The 22,896-nt window shown below is 32.1% G+C and overlaps 1 protein-coding gene across 2 annotated transcripts; it reads right to left on the bottom strand.

Moving 5' to 3' along the window:
• Positions 1-276: 276 nt before the first annotated feature.
• LOC127727796 (probable rRNA-processing protein EBP2) lies at positions 277-22,896 on the bottom strand. Of its 2 annotated transcripts, none has more exons than XM_052234923.1 (9): positions 22,762-22,896; positions 13,159-13,248; positions 11,796-11,947; positions 10,552-10,675; positions 9,110-9,199; positions 6,418-6,493; positions 5,183-5,273; positions 3,794-3,944; positions 277-675 (listed from the first exon to the last, which is right to left on the bottom strand). In XM_052234923.1, exons 3-9 carry the CDS (start codon positions 11,939-11,941, stop codon positions 616-618), a joined length of 738 nt encoding a protein of 245 aa, XP_052090883.1. In that variant the 5' UTR covers positions 11,942-11,947; positions 13,159-13,248; positions 22,762-22,896; the 3' UTR covers positions 277-615. The 2 variants fall into 2 exon arrangements, with proteins under 2 accessions (XP_052090883.1, XP_052090875.1); XM_052234915.1 differs by lacking the exon at positions 22,762-22,896 and adding an exon at positions 19,116-19,261.

Consider the following 22,896-nt stretch of genomic DNA (forward strand, 5'->3'; position numbering starts at 1 on the left):
GTACCATAACTCTGCACAAAATCATCAGACTGGAACAAAATTCAAACTTGATCTGTAACTTGTCATGATAAAACAATACACCAAATATCAAATCAATATCTTCAAGCACAAAGAAAAAAAGTGTGAAAAACTGAATTGCCGGACTGACGGATGGACAGACAGACAGACAGACGGATGGAGTGCAAACCTAAAGTCACCTTCCACTTCGTCGGTAGAGGAATAATTAAAGTAGATTAGTGTGACCATGTTAAATAATCAGGCAACATTGTATCAACAGATATTTTAACTTGTTTATTGATTAAACTGAACATATGAGTCCACTTTTGAATTCATGTATGGTGTTTATCTCATTTACAATATGGAAAATATATATAAAACAATAATGAAGCAACTAGCATTACAGAACAATTGTCTATTTGAAAATCAAATACATATACCGGTATATTTATCTTAATACAAAACATCTTTATTTTCATAAAGATTTTGTACTGTTCGGCATTAAAAAATGTCACTTTTTTGCTAGTTGCTAAACAATCTAAATGGTACATGTTTATTCAGTTGTAAGCTTTCACATGTCTCATCAAATTCAAACTGTTTATAGCTGGAATATCATTTTCATCTTTTCCTGTTTTTTATGTTCTGTCTTCTTGACTTCCCAGGTCTGTTTTGTGTTGTCTGTAAAAGAAAAAATAGAAGCGTCGAAAAACTCACAATCACAAGAATATTGGCACGTTATTAATTTATTTCTTACTGACAATGCTTCCCAAGGTAGAGTCAATCCAGGAATCCTTGATCTAAAGGAAGTCCATGGCTTCAGAGAAAGATTTTAAAATAGATTCACATAGGGTCTTTTTAACATATGGATCACAGATATAAGGCATGACTTATATGGCTAATAGGTCCAATAAATCGATTACTTATATTTTGAATATGTTTTCCTTTGTTTTGATTTATGCATTTTGACAGCCTAATTGATTAAATATTCAAATCTGTTTAGGTCAGTTATTTAATTTTTCAAGTTATCCAATAAATCATAAAAAAATTGTAATTTCTTTTTAATGTTTTCTTTAGGACTCCAAACATCACTTGTTGAGGGCATTTCCCAAAGTAAAGACCCTTCAAAATGGAAAAAAATAATTGCAAAATAACTAGTTTCACCATTTTTAAAATTTCACAAACACTTACAACACATGGTTGTAACACACAATTTAAGAAAAGAGAATTATCTCCCCTTAACTGTAATTACACATAACACATAAAAGATAACACTAGTTGTTAACCATATTTATTGTAAAGACAGTTTGATCTGGAAGTGTTTTTATTTTTGTTTTGTTTTTAGAGTTAAAACAAGAATGTGTCCATAGTACACGGATGCCCCACTCGCACTATCATTTTCTATGTTCAGTGGACATGAAATTGGGGTCAAAACTCTAATTTGGCATTAAAATTAGAAAGATCATATCATAGGGAATATGTGTACTAAGTTTCAAGTTGATTGGACTTCAACTTCATTAAAAATCTACCTTGACCAAAAACTTTAACCTGAAGCGGGATGGACGGACAGAAGGATAAACGAAAGAAGGAACGGATGCACAGACCTAAAAAACATAATGCCCCTAGGTGGGGCATAGAAATTTGCTTCCTGTTCACATCAAAAACAATTCAAGCAAAACAGCTTAATTTAGATTATTTAATTTAATTTCCTGAGCAATTTTTATTTCAGATATTAGATTATTTGTTGTTTTATATTAGCTCTTGTAAACATATAAAGTTGACACTTTTTAGGAATGGTCATACCATGTGAAGTTTCTGCTGTTAATCACAATCTGTTAATTTTAGAGCCAAAAAAAATAAATGTGGAAAGTGTCCACATGTGGAAAGTGTCCACATGTGGACACAGATGATGCCCCCGCTTGCATATCATATAGTTATAAAGGGACATAACTGAAGAACAATAAAAGTGACGCTACCCAAATTTGAACTTGAACTGAGTTTTGTGGTAATAAGCATTGTGTGTAAGTCTCATAACATTTGGTTGAGGCTAACTTAAGTAGAGAACAGAAACTAAAAATTCAGCAATTTTTCTATTTGTAAACACGCATAACTCTAGAACGGTTGTGTGTAAGTTTTATAACATTTGGTTGAGACAAACTAAAAAATTCAGCAATTTTTATGTTTATAAAGGGACATAACTCAAGAATGGTTAAAGTGTCGCCACCAAATTTCGTACTTAATCTGTATTATGTAGTAATAAGCATTGTGTATAAGTTTCATAACATTTGGTTGAGGCAAACTAAAGTTAGAAATCAAAAAATTTGTACTTGATCTTAGTTTTGTGGTAATGAATATTGTGTATAGGTTTCATAATGTTTGGTTGGGGCAAACTTAAGTTACAGAATGGAAACTAGAAATTTTGCAATCTTTCGAATTATAAAGGGGCATAACTCAATAATGGTTAAAGTGACACTACCCAAATTCAACTTGATCTGTGTTTTATCACTGGAAGTCAAAATTAAACATTGCATTGTATAGAGCATTGATTGTAGTTGATTCAACTATAATCATGGATAAAGGAAGATAACTCCAATTTTAAAATTACTTGACATTTAGAAGAAAATAAAAATTTTGCAATTTTTCACTTTATAAAGAGCCATAACTTTAGAACAGTTAGAGTGACGCCACCAAAATTCAAATTTGATCTGTGTTTTGTGGTAATAAGCATTGTGTATAAGTTTCATAACATTTGGTTGAGGCAAACTTAAGTTAGAGAACGGAAACTAAAAATTTTGCAATTTTTCCATTTATAAAGGGGTATAACTCTAGAACGGTTAAAGTGACGCCACCAAAATTCTAACTTGATCTGTGTTTTGGGGTAATAAGCATTGTGTATAAGTTTCATAACATTTGGTTGAGGCAAACTTAAGTTAGAGAATGGAAACTAAAAATTTTGCTATTTTTCCATTTATAAAGGTGGATAACTCTAGAACGGTTAAAGTGACCCCACCAAAATTCAAACTTGATCTGTGTTTTGTGGTAATAAGCATTGTGTATAAGTTTCATAACATTTGGTTGAGGCAAACTCAAGTTAGAGAATGGAAACCAATTTTGGGACGTTCAGACGGACAAGGGTAAAACTTAATGCCCCAACCGCTACGGCGGGGGTAAAAAAAATGAAAGAGAGATTTTTTTCAAAACAATTCAGTGCCACAAAATTAAATGAATTAACAGTACAGTCAAAGCATGACAGAGACATCATATAATTGGTCTGAAATTACTACTGGCAATAATTTAATGTAAAAGCAGACTGCAGCTATTCAAAATGGGTAAGTCAACAGGCATTCTGTCTGATATAAAGTACATGTGACAGTTTTAAGAAGTTATATAATCTGTTTAAGTTACAGTTGTATTAGGTATACTGTCTGTAAGCTTAAGGATTTGCTTGTCTAATTCATTAACAACTTATAAAAGATGCACATGTAAACTGTAACTGCTTTTACTTGAAGAATGACAGTTGATTGATTAAATGATTGATTGATGTATGCTTTTCAAGCCCAGTGACACACATTTTATCCCTATTAAGGACAAAAAGAATGTTGGCCAACATCAATTAATCACAATTTCAAAAATTAAGTTATTTTATTAAAAAATGTCAACCACTTATTTTGACCCAAATAGGAGGAATAAATTATGTATATACATTGTGTATATGTAACAAATGAATAATTAATATAGTGAATGGATAAGATCTAAGCTGACAGATAGTTGACATTACTTGTACAGTCCAACTATTTACCTTTTTCACTTTCTGTCCTGGTCTTTTCTGATTTACTCTTGGGTTAAAATCTGACATATCTCTTGCACTATCTGAAGTGTTTTGTTTTCCTCTCTTTTTCTGGCCTCCAAATCCAAATTTTTTATTTTTATATTCCCTTTTCTTATTTGACCTACCAAAATAAAAAAAGTTCACATATGTATCACTACATTCAAAATAATAATGAACATTAACTTTGCCTATAAAATTTATTCCCAAATATAGCAAATATTCAAACAGCTCAAAATAATTGATAGTTATGAATAAATTTTGTTTTTCTCTCAATTCATCAAAAGTTAACCTTGAACTGATTGAAGAAATTCCTGTAGGAATTCAGTTGAACTTCTTCTAGATATATAATTCCTTTTTATGAACAAATGTTGAATGCTTTCCATTTCAGTGTTTTGTCCAGGGTGCATTTTGTGCATTTTTGTTCAATATAAAGCATGCAAATTAAGTAACTGTGTTATTTTCACACTTTCAGTTTGCATTGTCAAGCATAACTATATAGTTTGTAGATCATGGAGCAAAATCCGATTAATGTATTAATAAATCTGGGTTTTTGGTTTTCATGACTTATCATCCGTATGTATGGTGGTGCTGCGTATGTATGAAGACCATTTCAAAATAAAATACATGAATACAACAGTAAACTGCGCTTTGAAGAAATTTGTAAGGTTCTCAAATATTGCACGGAAATAACTTAAAATACAATTTTCCAATCAATCAAGGACCATTACTCCTGAACGACAAAGTAAAAATTGTCAAGATTGAACTTAACCTCAATTCTGTCATCAGTAACAACCTATATTTTAAATTTGAAAAGCATTGGATAAAAACTTTTCAATTTATTCCACAGAACTGACTTTAAGTGCAATTTTCCAATTTATCAATGACCAGAACTCCTGAACAGCAAGAGAGAATATTGTCAATTTCAATCTTGATTTTCAATTTGCAATCAAAAACAACATACGTAAATTTGAAAAACATGGTTGAGCATGTAGTAAGTTGTTGTGCACAAACAGATTTAGTCTTCTGCCCAAACACACATGTTAGCCCCCAACCCATCATACACCCCAAATCAACTAGATTACCATGATTAAAACATTGAGCTGCCAACACATTAAAATTTGATAATTTGAACATCTTGAGTGGATTATAATTATAATCAGCATAGTATTTTAGTATGATCTACATTATCAACTTAATATATCAAACTTGAAATTTACTAGTTTTTGTACCCTTAGAAACATTTTTTTTCTTTAAAGACATTTCTTTTGGTTAGGTTATCTGATGTAGGATTTTAGATAAAATAAAATTTGCAATATAGTTTACAGTATCAAGATCAGAGTGATTTTTTTCTGTTTATACCTAAATTCCTTTTTATCTTTCTGTTTTCCACCTTGTTGTTTAGAAGCTGGTTTGTCTAGATCATCCAAAAAATCTAATTTGTTTTTCTGACCTGAAATATAGAATATACAGTAAGATATAATAAGAAGTGTTTTTAAGCTTTCCTCAACTTCTTCGTTTTAAAATAGACAATAGTTTATACCATATATGTTAAGCTCTAAATTATCACTAGCTAAGTTGTGAAAAAATTTAACATTGTATAAGAATAAACTGTTAACATAGAGATATGTCTCACCTTTTTGTTAATTTGATAGTAAAATGCAATTGCTGAAATTAAAACAGCAATTCTTAAACATATGTTATGCAAAAGTTTCAAAGTCAATGAACTTGAGATGTGCCAATGCTAATACATATGCATACCAAATATCATTGACCTACCACTAGTGTTTCCCTATAAACTGACCTAATCATAAATTAATACATGTAAACTAAGCAAAAGTTTCAAAGTCAATAGACTATGACTGAGGAGGTGGGGCCAAATATTGTCCATGGAAATGAGATGTGCCAATGCTAATACAACTGCATACCAACTATAATTGACCTACCACCAGTGGTTCCCCATAAACTGACCTAATCATAAACTAATACATTGTTGATGCCAATGCCATAAACAGCATACCTTTGTCTCGCTTTTTGACTCCATCAAGGTGAGACAAAAATCATGAATATCAATTTATTATTTGGCCAAAAAACACTAAAATATAACTATCAGAAATATGTTTACTTTAACATTGGGTTTTAAATGGTATTTCTTGCTGTCAATCATTGAATTTCACAACGTTCACAATGGCAGAGATTTTTAAAGTCTAACTGGATAAGAACAAATATTTTTCAACACATATTCTATCTATTTGAAAGTTAATAATCTGTGCGAAAAACTATTAAACACCATTTACCAATGAAAACATTTCCTGACATGTACTAGTGAGACATGCTACGTCAGAGATATGAAATCTTCATGTATTGCACACTTGAATTCAAAACATAGTGCATTCAAAAACTATAAAAATCCTCTCAAAAGAAATAAAATACAGTGAAATATATCATGCTTCTACAATAAAAAAGGATGATTTAACATTCTTAACATTCAAATAAAAAACTAATGTTCCAACCAATAAATTACCCTGAACATGCATGAAATATTTGCCATTGGATGTTAAACAATCAACAATCAATCAATCCAACCAATAAATTACCTTTTCTATATTTTTTCACTGCTTCCATCATTTCTTTTTTATCTTTCTGTCTTTTCAATAGTACTTCTTGTTGAACCTTGAATACAGTTTATACAAATGCATTTGCAAGAATTAAATAAAATATTTTTTATTAAGAATGAATCTTATAGAATTAAGACATGCATGCAATAACAAGAATTTAGTCTGTATTTTGCAGCTTAAAGAAAAGCTTTTAACACTCATGTTGAGATTGTCACGAGAACACAACATCCATACTATTGTACTTGTCCATTGTCGACGTAGTACTGTCAGTGTGACGCCTATGCGGAAATACGTTAGTTGTATATTAAATGTAATGGCTGAACAGTTGTCTTTATACACATTGCCTTAACTATCATCTATAACTCCAGTGATTATAATGGTGAAATTGTATTTGCCTGTCCTTATTGTCCAAACATCTATATTGTTGCCTTAAGCTTAAATTGTTCTTTTTTACATATATCATCTCCTGAATCCAATTTCTGATACTCTTGGTACATATTATTTGGCATCATCTACTTGTTGTGAAGCATAAAAGCAGACATTGCATCTTTTATACACACATTTTTTTCTGTGTACACAACTTTGGAATCACTATTTTTTTTATAAAGTTTTGAGAAGTAAATAACTTGGTATACAAGTAGAACAAGTGTGTATTTGTTGGCCATTGAATTTTTGAAAAATATTAAAATGCAAAGCATATATTTAATTATTTCTAAATTGCTAAGACTGGCAGAGTAATTGTTTTGAAAAAATGGTTAAATTAAGTTGTTGTTGAAACATTACATTTTCAAGTGCTTTGCATTGCATTTTGGGACTGAAAACAGCAACAACAAAAAACACTCCATCTAAATTGCATTTATTATACTTTTTTTTAATCTTTCAGATGTCATTTAAAACTTTCCAAAATTCCTTTGCTTTTTTAGCATTTAGGTGAAACAGAATTGAAATAATCTGTGACACTTGTAAGTTTAGACTACACCAATGAAAAAAGGTAAATTCAAACATTTATGTGATTTTTAACAGTTATGTCCATTTACTGAATTACTTTTTTCATCTGGTGTTAATTGAAATAAAATGCTCCGCTGGGGCGCAGCTTGATACGACCGCAGAGGTTGAACCCTGAACAGATGGGGCAAGTATGGACACAACATTCAAGCTTGATACAGCACTGAATTTGGATTGTAATTAAATATTTGACACAGCATAGGTTTCTCACACAGAATGAAAGTGGTCTAAGAACTTAAAAAATTTTAATTTACCTATTCAAACCATATCATTATTATTTGCTTTTATATATAAATCAGAAATAACCAATTTAAAATGGAAAATTTTAAAGAAAAAAAAAAAAAAAAAATCCCCCCCAAATTTTTTGAACCCCCTTATGATTCATCACCCCCCAAACTCAATCCCAGCCTTCTTTTTGTGGTATGGTACTTTGCAGTACAATTTCAGAGAGATCCATACACTTGAACACAAGTTATTGTCTGGAAACTAGAAAAATGCTGGTTTTTTGGCCCCTTTTTGGCCCCAAATTCCTAAACGTTTAGGGCAATTACCCCAAAACTCAAACCCAGCTTTCTCTTTGTGATATGGAACCTTGCAGTACAATTTCATAAAGATCCATACACTTAAACACAAGTTATTGTCCTGAAACTAGAAAAATGCTTGTTTTTTTGCCCTTTTATGGCCCCCAATTCCTAAATTTTTTAGGGAATTACCCCCAAAATCAATCCCAGCCTTCCCTTTGTGGTATGGTACCTTGCAGTACAATTTCAGAGAGATCCATACACCTGAACACAAGTTATTGTCTGGAAACTAGAAAAATGCTTATTTTTGGCCTCTTTTTTGCCCCTTATTCCTAAACTTTTTGGTCAATTACCCCCAAACTCAATTCCAGCTTTCCCTTTGTGATATGGAACCTTGTAGTACAATTTCATAAAGATCCATACACTTACACACAAGTTATTGTCATGAAACTAGAAAAATGCTTGTTTTTTGCCCCTTTTTGGCCCCTAATTCCTAAAATTTGGAGGCAATTACCCCCAAAATCAATCCCAGCATTCCCTTTGTGATATGGAACCTTGTGGTACAATGTCAGAGAGATCCATACACTTACACACAAGTTATGTCTGGAAGTTACAAAAATGCTTATTTTTGGCCCCTTTTCGGCCCCTTATTCCTTTACTGTTGGTACCATAACCCCCAAAATCAATCCCCACCTTCCTTTTTTTTTTTTGAGTGCAAAAACTAGTGTGTCTTCGGACAACGACGACGATGACGACGACGCCAACGTCATACCAATATACGACCACAAAATTTTTTTTGCGGTCGTATAAAAACTATTTTATTTATTTTCATATGGGGTGCATTCAATATCATAGCAGCTACGTAGGTCTACTTAGATTTTGACTACTGAAGGTATAGCTAGCCTAGCCGCTAAAAAGATCTAGATAGCCTAGCTATTTAGCATATCGTTCAACATAGATATCTAGGACATAGCAGCTTGTTGCTGCTATGATATTGAAGGCAACCCAGATGTTAATTGAGTTATCTTGATTTATAACTTTTTAAAACACTTAAACTATCATGAAAATAATTCTATTCTTTTATTAAAGCAACTAATACATGTATATACTTTCTGTATGCAATAAAAGCCACATCAAAATCTTACCTTTTTGCCATATTTGCGGAGTTCTCGTAGTTTCTTTGCTTTTTCTGATTTTTCTATAGATAACTGTTTATGTAATAATCTCTCCCTAACCTAAAATGTCAAGAAGTATTAAAATTAAGATACAATATACATTACTTCCTATACTTTAATGATATTCATTTTGATTGATCAAAGTAACAAAAGGATATAATATTCAAACTATACTTGCTATGAAATATTGATCTGTCACAAGTAGTTCTTATCAAACTGACTTAAGCAGAAAACTTAACATTGATAAAAGAACAGAGTTTGAATGTCCCCCGCGTTGCACATATATTATCTATCCAAGGAACAAGGGGAATAACTAAATAAAACACTTTTTTTTTGTAGCCCTAACAAGGCCATTTCCATAAATTTATATTTCCAAGGGGCATAACTCTTTTAAAAAAATGTCGATCGTCCACCATTATAGAACTTGTATGAGATATTGATGATATCAACCTAAAGTATAAGTTTTATAAAAATCTGGCAAGAATTGTAACCATCAGAGCGCTAATGAGGCCATTTTCCATAAATTTAATATTTCGAAGGGGCATAACTCTTTTAAAAAAAAGTCGATCGGCCACCATTATAAAATTTGTCCAAGATATTGCTGATATTAACCTATAGTATAAGTTTTATAAAAGTCTGGCAAGAATTATACGTGTGATAGCGCTAACGAAGCCATTTTCCAAAAATTTAATAATTCCGAGGGGCATAATTCTTTCAAAAAAGTCGATCGGCCACTATTGTAAACATGTCCGAGATATTGCTGATATTAACCTATAGTATAAGTTTTATGAAAATCTGGCAAGAATTGTACCTTTGAGAGTGCTAACAAGACAGGACGGACGCGTTATGCAGGGGACAAAAATTGCTTATTAATTCAAAGTCACTAGACCATGTCCTAGGGGCCAGTGCCTCAAAATAGTCATTAAACTGATATGTACTAATAGTAATGTGACTTCATACAAATATCATTGATCTATCACAAGTAAATCCTATCACTAAGTTAAGCAGAAAACTTAACATTGAAAATTGCTTATTAGTTGTCAGACTGATATGTACTGAGAGTAATGAAACTTTCTATTAAATATCAATGATCTATCACAAGTAGTTCCTATCAAACTAACTTAAGCAGAAAACTTAACATTGTTGATGCCACCGCTGCAGCCGTTGCCGGAAAAACAATCCCTATGTCTTGCTTTCCGCGACTTTCATCGCAAGGCACGACAAAAATGGCTGCCCAATACTACAACCTAAGAGGGTTCTGTCTAGGATTGTACAACAGACAAATTCACCAGAGGAAATTTAATAAACACTATTTGACCCCTGCAAAGATCATTCAAAGGTCAAAATATTGCTATGGTTTTCTCTCTTTAATCTTTTACCTACATACAATGATTGGAATCAATTATTTATACCCTTTTCATATGGTCATCTGTTTTAGCCATTTGTGCAAAATAATCTTCTGGCCTTTTAGTCTTTATACCCATTTTGTGGAGTTTTGGAATAGCTGTCAACACAGTAGCTTGAGCTTGTCTGTAACTGAAAACACAAAAACATGAACACTGAAGTTATTAAGGTGGTACCCAACACCTTGACTAATACTAATTTGGCTCGTTTAATTTTCCTAAAAATTTGACGAAATGTTTACTTTGACCCTTTGACAAAAATATAAAAATTTCAAATAATTTGAACCAACCACTTTATCAGAAAAATTTCACTGGTTATATAGCAGTTTGACAAACACTAATTTTGATCATTGAGAATCTTGATATTTCCTTAACAATACAACATGATTAAAACGTTTAGCTGATTTTTACAGAGTTATCTCCCTGTAGTGTTAGGTACCACCTTAAATTGTAGATGCTATAAGCCAGAATGATTTATCTATTATATCTTGATATTGTTAATTTGTATTTACAATATTTATACATTAAAACTTTCAATTCTTCTATTGGATTTAAAAAGGCAATGAACAATCTCTAATTCCATGTACAAATGACAAATATCCCAAAAGAAACTTAAACTATTAGCTATTAAAGTCCATTACGTAATATAAGAGAAAAATTTATGCAAACTAGCTGGTAAAAGCAATTCCACCAAAATGTTGAAAGTTAAAAGGTAAAAATGAAAGTAAAGTTTACAGGAAAACTAAACATCTTATGGATGTACTTGAACATGACTTATTTGAGAGCAGAAAAAGTACAATACAAATAAAATTGAATCTTTGAAACTTTACATGTATTTCTAATTTCCTCCATGATGCAAAGATAAAATGAAACTTTAAATAACTATCATAAAAGGGGGAGATTTGGTATGCCATAAAACCTGGTTCAGCATATCAAATTAATTTGCAAAGAACCTGTACCAGTTTTGGACTATGACATTCAATCACCAATAATCATTTAAAGATTTTCCAGCAGAAGGGCTGAATTGGCCAGGATATAAGGACATTGACATTTGAATAAATATTAATGTTAAACAGCAAATTTTCATGTCTGATTTATTTACCGGAGTTTCTAGAGCATTAAAATAATATGAATGTAAATTGTCACGAAAATATGTCCTTGTTCATATGTTTACCTTACATTAACAAGTAAGAAGACAAGAAATATGTTAATACTTAAAGAATTGCTTAAAATATAAAAATTCTAAATCTTACAACAACATTTCCCTCCTGAAATCATTATGTATATCATCGCCCCCTTGTATATCTGTGCCAGGCTGAGCTGGTGCTGGATCACTGGTAGTGTCAAGTCTTTCTATCCAGTCCAAATTAGACTTTAATTCTTCTAGCTTACATTTCATTCCAGCCTGCATAAGCAATAAAAATAAAGCTATGATTACAGCACTTTCTTATAAATAATATGTATGCAAATACTGAAGATAAAATGAAAATACAAATGTAGATTAGAGAAATGAAGAACTTGTAATATTGGTAGATACCTATCTATTTTTGAAGACAGTATGTTGATTGCTAGATGACTTTAATGTTGTTGGGTTCCTGTTTCATAGACATTTACCCATCATCTCCTTTACTTATTGAAACAGAAAATGTTGATGATGATCAGATGTCTTGTAATAAAGTACTCAGGAACAACGGTGACATATGACCACTATAAGAAGTAAATATTAGACGGAGAGGGGTTTCAAATTGGTTTATATGACCTCCAAACCTGAAAAGACAAACAATTAAAAATCTGTTGAGAAGATTGTACAGATCTAATATTATCTACCATGTGTACTGTAATAAAAAAAGATGACTTTTGAGGAAATAAAAGTGAAACATAATTTCAAAATTCATGTACTTTGTTTTCTTTATCATTGATTTATTAAAAATATGAATTGGTCTGCTCATTTTGATTCTCAACTATCTGCAACACCTGTACTCTGAAATCCAAATTTTTTGTTACTATCATATAGTGCTCTATGTTTAATACTATGTTTTTAATATATAATTTTCTGACTATATACCATGCCAGTTAGTTTATATTAATTCTTATTACCATTACACAACCAAATAATTTTTCTCCTTTATGAACTGTGTATCCACTCTCAACATAATAGATAAATGGGGAATGTGTCCATGGGACACAGATGATGCCCCCGCTTGCATATCATATAAAGTTATAAAGGGACATAACTGACAAACGGTAAAAGTGACGCTGCCCAAATTTGTACTTGATCTGAGTTTTGAGGTAATAAGTATTGTGTATAAGTTTCATAACATTTGGTTGTGGCAAACTTAAGTTGGAGAACGGACACGAAAAATTCAGCAATTTTTCCATTTGTAAAGGGGCATAACTCTAGAACAGTAAATGTGACAACACCAAAATTCAAACTTGATCTGTGTTTTGTGGTAATACACATTGCGTATAAGTTTCATAACATTTGGCAAACTAAAGTTAAGAGAACGGAAACCAACTTTGGGACGTACGTACATACATACATACCGTTTTACGGACAGATAAGGGTAAAACTTAATGCCCCCTACGCTACGGCGGGGGCATAAAAATGAAACTTACCACATCATTGATATAATGTTTTTCTATACTGGCTGGTAGAGCTACATTTAGTCCTGGTTTCAGCTTACCGGAACTGAAGTCTTGTTGCAACTGCAAGAATATATAACATTCATAAATCTATTTCTGATGACAGTTAATGTTAATAGAAAGGTTTTGCCGTCCTTAAGCCTGTGAGTTTTGAACTCATTTTATATTTCATAGGAGCAGTACATGAAGTTTACTAAAACATTTACTCAAAATTTGATGTAAAAAATCTCGCGTTTGGCGGAACCTTTGGCCTCGTTCTATTGAAGTGTGCTCAGGAACAATGTAACAAAAGTTTGTATGAAAAAGAAGAATAATTACGGTTATAGGACTATAGTCTGAAACTAATAAAATATCCATTTGAATTTCACTTACATATTAAGGGCAAACAATACAGTTACATGGGACGTAATGACAGCACTGATATTCAAATACTAAAATGTTATTATATCACGACTTCTAACTGTGCCATTTTGTGAAAAGATGCATTTAATCATTCACTTGAAAATGAGTACATGACACCAAGACAGTTGAGAATAAAATGCTCCGCTGGGCACAGCTTGATATGACCACAGAGGTCGAACCCTGAACAGTTGGGACAAGCATAGGTTTCTGACATACATGTAGAATGAATGTGGTCAAAGAACTGAAAAACTTGAAATTGGACTTTTACCTATAATGGTCAAATATCCAAAATCTAAATACATGGTTAGATTCAGTATATCCAAGTACACCAAGAATTTAATTTTTTTTTTATTAATGGCCAATATTAACTAAGTTTTTAAAAGGGTTCCCTTCATCAAAATATAAATATATATATTTAGCATTCTGAAAATTAATTTATACTGAATAACAAACAAACCTACCACAAAGTTCTTTAAAAAAATGAAAAAAAAAAATGAAAAAAAAAATTTGAAAGTTTCATTCCTTAAAAAACTGGAATATAAAACTTACCAGTAATAATTTTTCAAAATATCTAATAATGAAGAGTAAATTTCAAACTATATTTATACAGAATTTCTTCTCTAAAATAAGTTTTGGTGCTGAATCTATTTTCAACTATAACTCTACTTACAATTTCTATCAATTGTGAAATACAGAGCTTGGATTGTGATTAAATGTTTGACATAGCATAGTTCCTGACACAGAATGAATGTGGTCTAAGAACTTAAAAATTTTTAATTGGACATTTACCTATTATGTTCCAATATCCAAAATCTAAATACACGGTTAGAATCAGCATATCAAAGAACCCAAAGAATTCAATTTTTGATAAAATCAAACAAAGTTTCATTTTGGACCCTTTGGACCTTAATGTGGACCAATTTGATAACGGGGCCCAAAATCCGAAATTTACATACACTCTTAGATTCAGCATATTAAAGAACCCCAATAATTCAAGACTTTGAATTAAATCACATTGAAATTGGTCAAAAAATAAGCATTTTATACAAAGTATTAGAAAGTATTGTTTTTGGCCCTTTTTTCCTAAACAGTTAGGGCCATAACCCCCTGAATCAATCCAAATCTTCCTTTTTTGGTATGGAACCTTGTGGTAAAATTTCATAGAGATCCATAGACTTATACTCAAGTTATTGTCTGGAAACCAGAACATCATACTTTTTTGGCCCTTTATTCCTAAAATGGTTTGGGCCATAACCCCCAAAAGCAATCCCAACCTTCCTTTTGAAGTATGGAACAGCAAAAATTATGCATTAAACAGACATTCACCAGTCATGTCTACTTTGACTGTCCATGGCATTAAAACACTAAATCCCTGGGACGTGTTTTAATTGATCTTAGTCTCTGATGAGTGATTTTTTATTATTAATAGTTTTGGGCTTTTCACTAGCTTTCAGTAACTGTGAGTATTCTCAAATCTTACTTTCATGTTAATTTGACCTGTTGACACAATTTGTAATACATTTTAGTTATTCAATGTTTACTTATTTGGTGTTATATCTCGTCTTACTAGTTTTAAAATGTACCACCTTTGATAAGTATTTAGTATGACGATAAATTTTCACTTCTGTACTTGTACCGTGAACAACAAATTTATTTATTTTGAAAAAATATCTCCGTACTCCCAACACCAAAATTATTATATTTAAATTTACCTGTGTACATTATTTTATTTAATGCCATTTTGTCCCAGGTTAGAGTTGTCTTTTTTGACATTATTCTACATCTTTTTAATTAATATTGTATCTATACTGTGTCATAGAATAAACTTATTTGTTCAGTGTATGTTTACCTGTTTTTGTTTATATGTCTTTTTGATCGAGATAAGCCATTTCAATTGAAATTTTATAGTGTGTCTTTTTATGTTGTAATGTTATACTACTGTTTCAGGTTAGGATGAAGGTTGGCGTCTGTTTAAACTTTTTAACCCGCTGCATTTGTATGCACCTGTCCTAAGTCAGGAGCCTGTTGTTCAGTGGTTGTAGTTTGTTGATGTGGTTCATAAGTGTTTCTCGTTTTTTTTATAGATTAGACTATTGGTTTCGAACTTTTCCTGTTTAAATTGTTTTACACTAGTCATTTTGGGCCCTTTATAACTTGTTGTTCAGTGTGAGCCAAGGCTCCGTGTTGAAGGCTGTACTTTGACCTATAATTGTTTACTGTTTACACATTGTGACTTGAATGGAGAGTTGTCTCACTGGCACTCATACCACATATACTTATTTATATTCACAGCTTAGCAAGTTGTGTGATACTCAAGTATATTTAAGTAATGTATAATCTTTATACCAAATTTATTAGTTTATTTATTGATAAACCTGTCATAAAAAATTGATACACCAGTCATAAAAAAAAAAATAGTGCTGTTCTGTTTCTTCATGAAATCTCTTTCAATCATTTTACTCAGCCAAAGATATTTTTTTCAATGTAGAGAAAGTCTTTTCTGAAACTTTGTTTTCGTTTCAATTTAGCCAAACTTTCATCAGGCCATGGGACAAGGAAAAGACAGTGTGGATGATGTCATGTAGTCTAATATGTCACTCTCAAAAGGGAGTTGTTGCCTTCCCTATAAGGGAATCGATTTCTTTCATTTCTCTGTGCTTCAAGGTTCTGGTCTGTTGTCTGATAATTCAATAGGTTATACAACTTAGGCACTAACATTGTCTTCATCTTACCTCTCAGAGGGCAAAGAACATTTTAAAAAGTGGTGTCTTTTGTTTATCAAAGATGCAATCTTTGAGCAAGGGATTGATGATATAGAAATCCTAATAGAGACCCAGTGTGCTGATTTTTTTTGGCTTCACCTGGACCTGCAACCAGAAGTAGTCGTTCCCTAAGCGTATTTCAATAATAAACATGAACAGTAGACTGCAGTTATATGCCTGCTGGTTGACACTTTTTTTTGAAGAATTAGGCCTCTGTATCGTGTGTCCCAGACATTGAAGTGAAGGCCCCCTCCAGAAAAACCAGTTTTATCCGATTTGAATTTTCAAGGTTTGTTTATGGGCTAAAACTGCACCTTAAACCTCTGAAACATGACAATAAATAGCCTTAGTTTGAGGGAACATGCATCAATTTTAAAATACATACCATACAGTTGACCTCTAAAAGTATGGAGAGCCATAGGAACAAAAAAAAAAACAGTACTTTGGGTACAGGCCCCTTTGCACATGTTGCATGTTAAAGGTTAATAATTGATTCTTTAAGGAACTTGTCAATACAGATCCGAAAATCATTGAAAATTCTTAATTTGAATTAATTGAAACACGTGAACCTCCCGACGGGAGTACAATAATCCTGTTTTCAGGGGTCTACTCCAAACCTCCTGTGTATAAAAAATATCATGAATGAAAAATTTTAGGCACATTTTTTACTGCGATGTTTACAATTGTTTGTTGTTGAAGATGTAAAAACCAGAGTGTATCAAACGTATCCGGTGTAACTGACATTACCTGATTATGCAACATGTTGAGATTTTGACCTGGCCAGCGGCTAATTAACAAGGGATAATAATTTGATTGAACAATATTATAAACAGGTGATAGGATATTAAATTCTTGATATGGCTTCTGTCTATGGCACACATCGATCGATACCAGCATTGATAGAAAAGTGGAAAGTTGTTTTCAAAACATCCAACAGAAGGTTTTGATGCCAAAAAAACATTTTATAAACTTTCAACTCAGCAAAGAAATACTAGCTTTTTCACACTCTAATGTGGACATGAAGGACCTTCAGCATGCTAAAGAAGATCCAATCCTAGGACATAACGGTATACAATAGTTTCAGTCCTAACTGACAGCAGACAAACATTGACTCAATTACAATTCACAGCCTCCTAACAACTACAAAACTGTTACCAGCATTAGGATTACTTTAGTACGAAGTCAAGTGTATTAAACTAAAGGCAGCCAAGTCAGCTTGTACTTCTTACATGACCCAGTGTTCCAAGACCAGTGCTTCAGTTCTTAATAACATTTGTCACTATAATATAGACAGTGATACTATAAACTAATATATTTTACAGCATTTGAAATAAAAATGTCTTAAGTTTTCTAGCAAAATGACTTTCTTAATGCTTAAAAACTATTCATAACTATTGTTTGTTAACATTTCATATATTTATCATTTTATAAATGTATAGCATATTTCATTCTTATATATCTATGCCAATGACATTGAATACAAATAAATAAGATGGAGGCATGAATAAAACACTATACTTTGATGTTTTCTTAGTACTCAAAGAAAAGGTTAAATCAATGTACTTTATTTATGAGCAGTCAACAATCAAAAACAAAACAAGAAACAGAATCTTCTCAATATTTCTTTTAAGTGATATCAATCAAGCAAAGAGGCTACACTTTAAAAAACAAATTTTACATCAGACGGTTACATTTACCACAAAAATTATGTCGATAAAAACCCTCCTGATCAGAGGTCTTAACTCCTGACCAAAATTTCCTAATCTCCTGATCTGAGTTTCACAGTCCATCACATGTATGAATTGAGGTACACAGCTACATGTAGAACCTTTTTTCATATGTTAAACCAAGGATTTGTATAGTTAACTAGGATTTGTATAGTTAACTATACAAATCCTTGGTTAAACCCTAATACATGAACTTGAAGGAATGCAAAATATTAGACTGCAATTATCCATCTTTTTTTAGCCCACCTTGTTTTGGTATATTTTTCAAAATTAATTACACACATCACTCTGGCATAGTATGGTGCAATATTTCGCAACAATTACGACTTTATAAATGATCCATTTGAGTCCATATCAGTAGCTGAATTGGTACATCACCGTCATTTATTTTAAATGCATCAATAGTTTTTAAAGTAATTACATCAACTGGTAGATTATTCCAATCAATTATTATGGTTGTAAAAATTCTCAATTCAAAGTACTAATCTGGGACTATTATACAAATAAGTCCTTAGGCTTAGTATAATCAGAGACATATATACACATATATATGTCTCTGGTATAATAGTCCCAGTACTAATGCAGAAACTTGAACAGTGTTAAATTTAAGTTGAAAAAATTCATAGATATTTTTATAGCTCAATCGAGCTTATATAGCCAAATCAAGCTACATAAACTCAAAATTGAGTGGGTGAACAGGGGGTAAGGGAACATTGGAATGAGGGGGCAGGAAGCAGGAGGGGAGTATACATTTTACATTAGGGATATAATTTCTGGGAAAGAAATTTTTACCGAATTTCGTTTGGGAAATAGGAGAAAAGTTTGAGTAGGATGGATGGAAATGGGAGTCGTGGAAGGGAAGTGTGGATCAGGGACTGCCCTGTCCAAACCCTAAAAATTATAATTTGTAAATACGCGAAGGTTTGAACCAACCTGGGACGAAACCTCAAACCGTCAAGCATACCGTACTGTGAGTCTACATTGTGTATGTTCCCTCAACTTTTACCGTCATCATTTGTGATAAACAGCAGAACTTTACCTGAGTATCAGAATCTATACTCTCTGAATCGGAAGAATCTAGGTCTGACATTTTTCAATGAAAAAAAAAACAAAAAACACGTGTGTCGAAGAAAAACAATTAACAAGTAATATCCAGACCAATTGAGGAAGACATGACTATATTACGGAAATCTGGGACGGTCAAATCAATATCAGATTATAGGTCTCTATGGACTCCTTACTGTGCAATCAGTGGTAAAGATGAACCGCTGGAATATGTCACTATTTGAAGATTCATAATATATGATAAGGGCGAGACAATCCTAGTTGTAAATGCATCAGATAATCATATTTTTGTTAAATCCATTTAACCCCATTTTTTACGGCTTGTAATCTTCAACATATTTAAGCTGGGACATAATGTATTGACGTTAATAGTCCCAGATTGATGTTAAGAAGTATTATGTAGATGGTAGTGTAATTTGATCTTATATAGCGTAGTCAATACAGTGGCGGATCCAGTAATTTTCATAAAGGGGGGAGCACTGACTGCCATAAGAGGGGGTCCGCTTAGTCATGATTCAGTGATTCCCTAAATAATCATCCAAATGTATCCCACAAAAGGGGGGACCGGGCACCCTGCCCTCCCCCCCCCCAAAAAAAATCTGCCTCTGCAAGAGGTAAATTTTTGCTTGCTAAAACATATATGATAGGGTATGTATTTTTAAACATTCAACAAAATATAAGAAAAGGGTGGGGTAACTGGATGTCTTAGCTGCTCACCCTACCACAAAAGGAGTCAAGTCCCCTCCCTTTCTTCTGCGAGTGAAATGCAGTCAAAAATAGTCTCGCTGAAATAGAGCAATATTGTATTATACTTCAGGATGTCATATTTTAAAACACACGCTCTCCAAATAAAACTACCAAACTACAGAACTTTCGACAGTCGATATATTACAAGGTTACCGTATCATTTTTATCAAATATTATAAATGACTATATGTATGTCCTTCTGAACTCGTATTCAGATCACTACTGTAATATGCAGGCACAGCTTCGGATCCTAGTTGCACTAACTCAGAAAACGAATTAAAAAAAGTACAAAAACGAGCAGCTAGTTTTACAACAATTGGCTGCTTCATAGAAGATGGCTCCATGACCAAAATATTAAAAGACCTACACTGAATATCACTTAAAGATGGAAGGAGGGAAACAGAATTATTGTGTTGCACAAAGGACTTAATGGTAAAGCAAACACCAGACATTGTATCAAACACCAGGAACAGTCGAAACAGAGTGATGCACAACATTAATTATACATACCAAACGTAAGATCATATTCATACAAATGCAGCTTCATACCGAACACACAGTGACCGAACACCACCGGAGATTGGAATATTTTAGAGACACAACAATCAATTATACATACCACACGTAAGATCAGATTCATACAAATGTAGCTTCATTTTGGAAAAATCTGCACTCTCAAAAGACAGTTACTCATCACTAACTGGTATTATTAAAATGACACATGTGCTCGGCATTAACGTCATTTTAAATTGATGAATATGAACCCTTAAATGTTTATTACACCAAACCCACCCGAAAAATAAATTGATAACTTGGTCTACACTACTTTTTCCACAGCTTAACCTTGATTTTGAACCAAGTTTGGTTCAGTATAAGCCGTACACATACAAGTCTGCCGGAATGATCAAACCAACTATCCATGAAATACTTTGAAACGGACTTAAAAAGAAATGTAGTTGTTATTGTGTAATATTCATACCCCTTCCCTTTTTGAAAAAAAATCTCGATTTATTTGCAATGTAAAATGTAACAATGACCATTGCTCAATGTTCGGCTTTTTATTAGGGTTTGGATTGGGTTAACAGTCAAAAAAGAGAATAATTGGCTCAAAATAAAGAATAGACAAATGAAGAACTCTTATTTCAGACCCTTATTTATTCGGCCGTTGTATTTTAAAATAAGATTATCGAGCAAATTATGACCTATGACATAATTTGTTGAAAATAACACATGCTTTAGGTGTTCTTATATAAATGACAAGATTTAGATCGAGTTACATATATATCCCCCACAACTGAACACGAACACATATCCATTTTTTTGGCAAGACACTGTTAGGGCCGCGCCATCACTGACCTCAAATACAGGATCAGCGCCTAGCTAGGACCTGATTTGTTTAAAATCTAAAAATAAGGAGATATTGTATGATTGCTAATTAGACAAGCTTCCAAAGGACAAGGATTAAACAACTACAGATCACCGTACGGCCTCCAACAATGATGTAAACTCATATACCGTATAGCTGGTATAATTAATTAGCTATTAAAGACCCTGGCATTACAAAATGATAACCAATTTAAGTGAGAAAACCAACAAAACTTTATTATTGTAGACATCAACCAAAGACAACCGCTGGATTACAGGCTCCTGGCTTGTGCCACGCAGACAAATACATAATCTGACAGGGTTTACATGTTTGCTATCGCTTGTAAAGCAAAAGAGTGTGCAATGAAGTACTAGTTCCACATGACAAATTTTCATGATTATTGATAATTCTATCTGGGACCAGGAGTTTTTTTTGTGAAACCGACTCCAGAGATCTAATCTGGGACATTGAATTATTGATTAGTATACTTTTCCTAGATTATATTTTGTCCCCGTCTATGAAATAATATTCAGAGAAGGACTCGTGACAATTTTCCATTATGAAATTTCGTTCTGATATATATTGACGATAATTAATAGTTTGATGGTAATCAAATTTTGTATCGTCAAAGGGAGGTTATATAAATTCTTTTTGGACAATGACATCGTTAATTTTATTGTATTATTGATTAAAAAAACCAAAGTTAAATAGATACAGTTATACTCATAAATTAATGCCTTTGTGACAATACTTTAATTATGTTAAAAAATATAGGTGTTTTCTATATAAATGTTTGTGTACTGCAGACAAGAATTATTTGATACAGCTTCCACGATTTTACACATACTTTTCATGGACATATCAAAGAATCCGATTATCATTGGGGACATTATTTTATGTTACACGAGAAATATTTTACTGATAGGCTAAATTAGAGTAATAACTTTGCAATTTCAATTAAACCTTTAAAATGAAAGTAGAAGGGAAGGGGTTGGTGTGCTTAAATTTTGCACTTTAATTAAAATATGACCATTGTGTTTGCATGACAAATATTTGTAACATTTTGCGCAATCCCAAATTCTTTTATTATCATAACTGTGTTTATCGAACATTGTCCTATATTTTAGCCTATCCCACAGTTACAGTGTCATACTGGTATCTGAATTCATTTATTTGATATAATAATTTGCAATAGTATTTAAGTTAGGTACCAGTCACTGAATTGCGCAATAACAAAACAAATGGAATGAATTACGAGACATTTGTAGCATGGTATTATTTACAATTAGATAAAAGTAAGTAATAAAAGACTATCAGTATAATGAATGAATAACAAAAGAGTTCCGTGATCCCATTTTTAATAATTTGAAAGTTGTTAATAATAAGAATATTGAGTCGGGATCCGTAAATACTTTATTTCCATTCAAATTCAGGTGTTCAGGTATCATTCATTTATGATACACAAAAATAAGTTAAAAATTGTAGTTTTCATACAAACTAAATTCACCTTTTAAAGAGCTACACAAATAAAGTCAGTTTCAAGATCCACAAATTGAACAAACTTTAAAATAAACATTAAACGTGGGAAAATAGTAATAAAGTGCTTATGCTGATTCCGTCCGTAGCCGCCAAGTTCATTTCA

Source organism: Mytilus californianus, unplaced genomic scaffold (genome assembly GCF_021869535.1).
Source record: "Mytilus californianus isolate M0D057914Y unplaced genomic scaffold, xbMytCali1.0.p SCAF_1, whole genome shotgun sequence".
Lineage (NCBI taxonomy): Eukaryota > Metazoa > Mollusca > Bivalvia > Mytilida > Mytilidae > Mytilus > Mytilus californianus.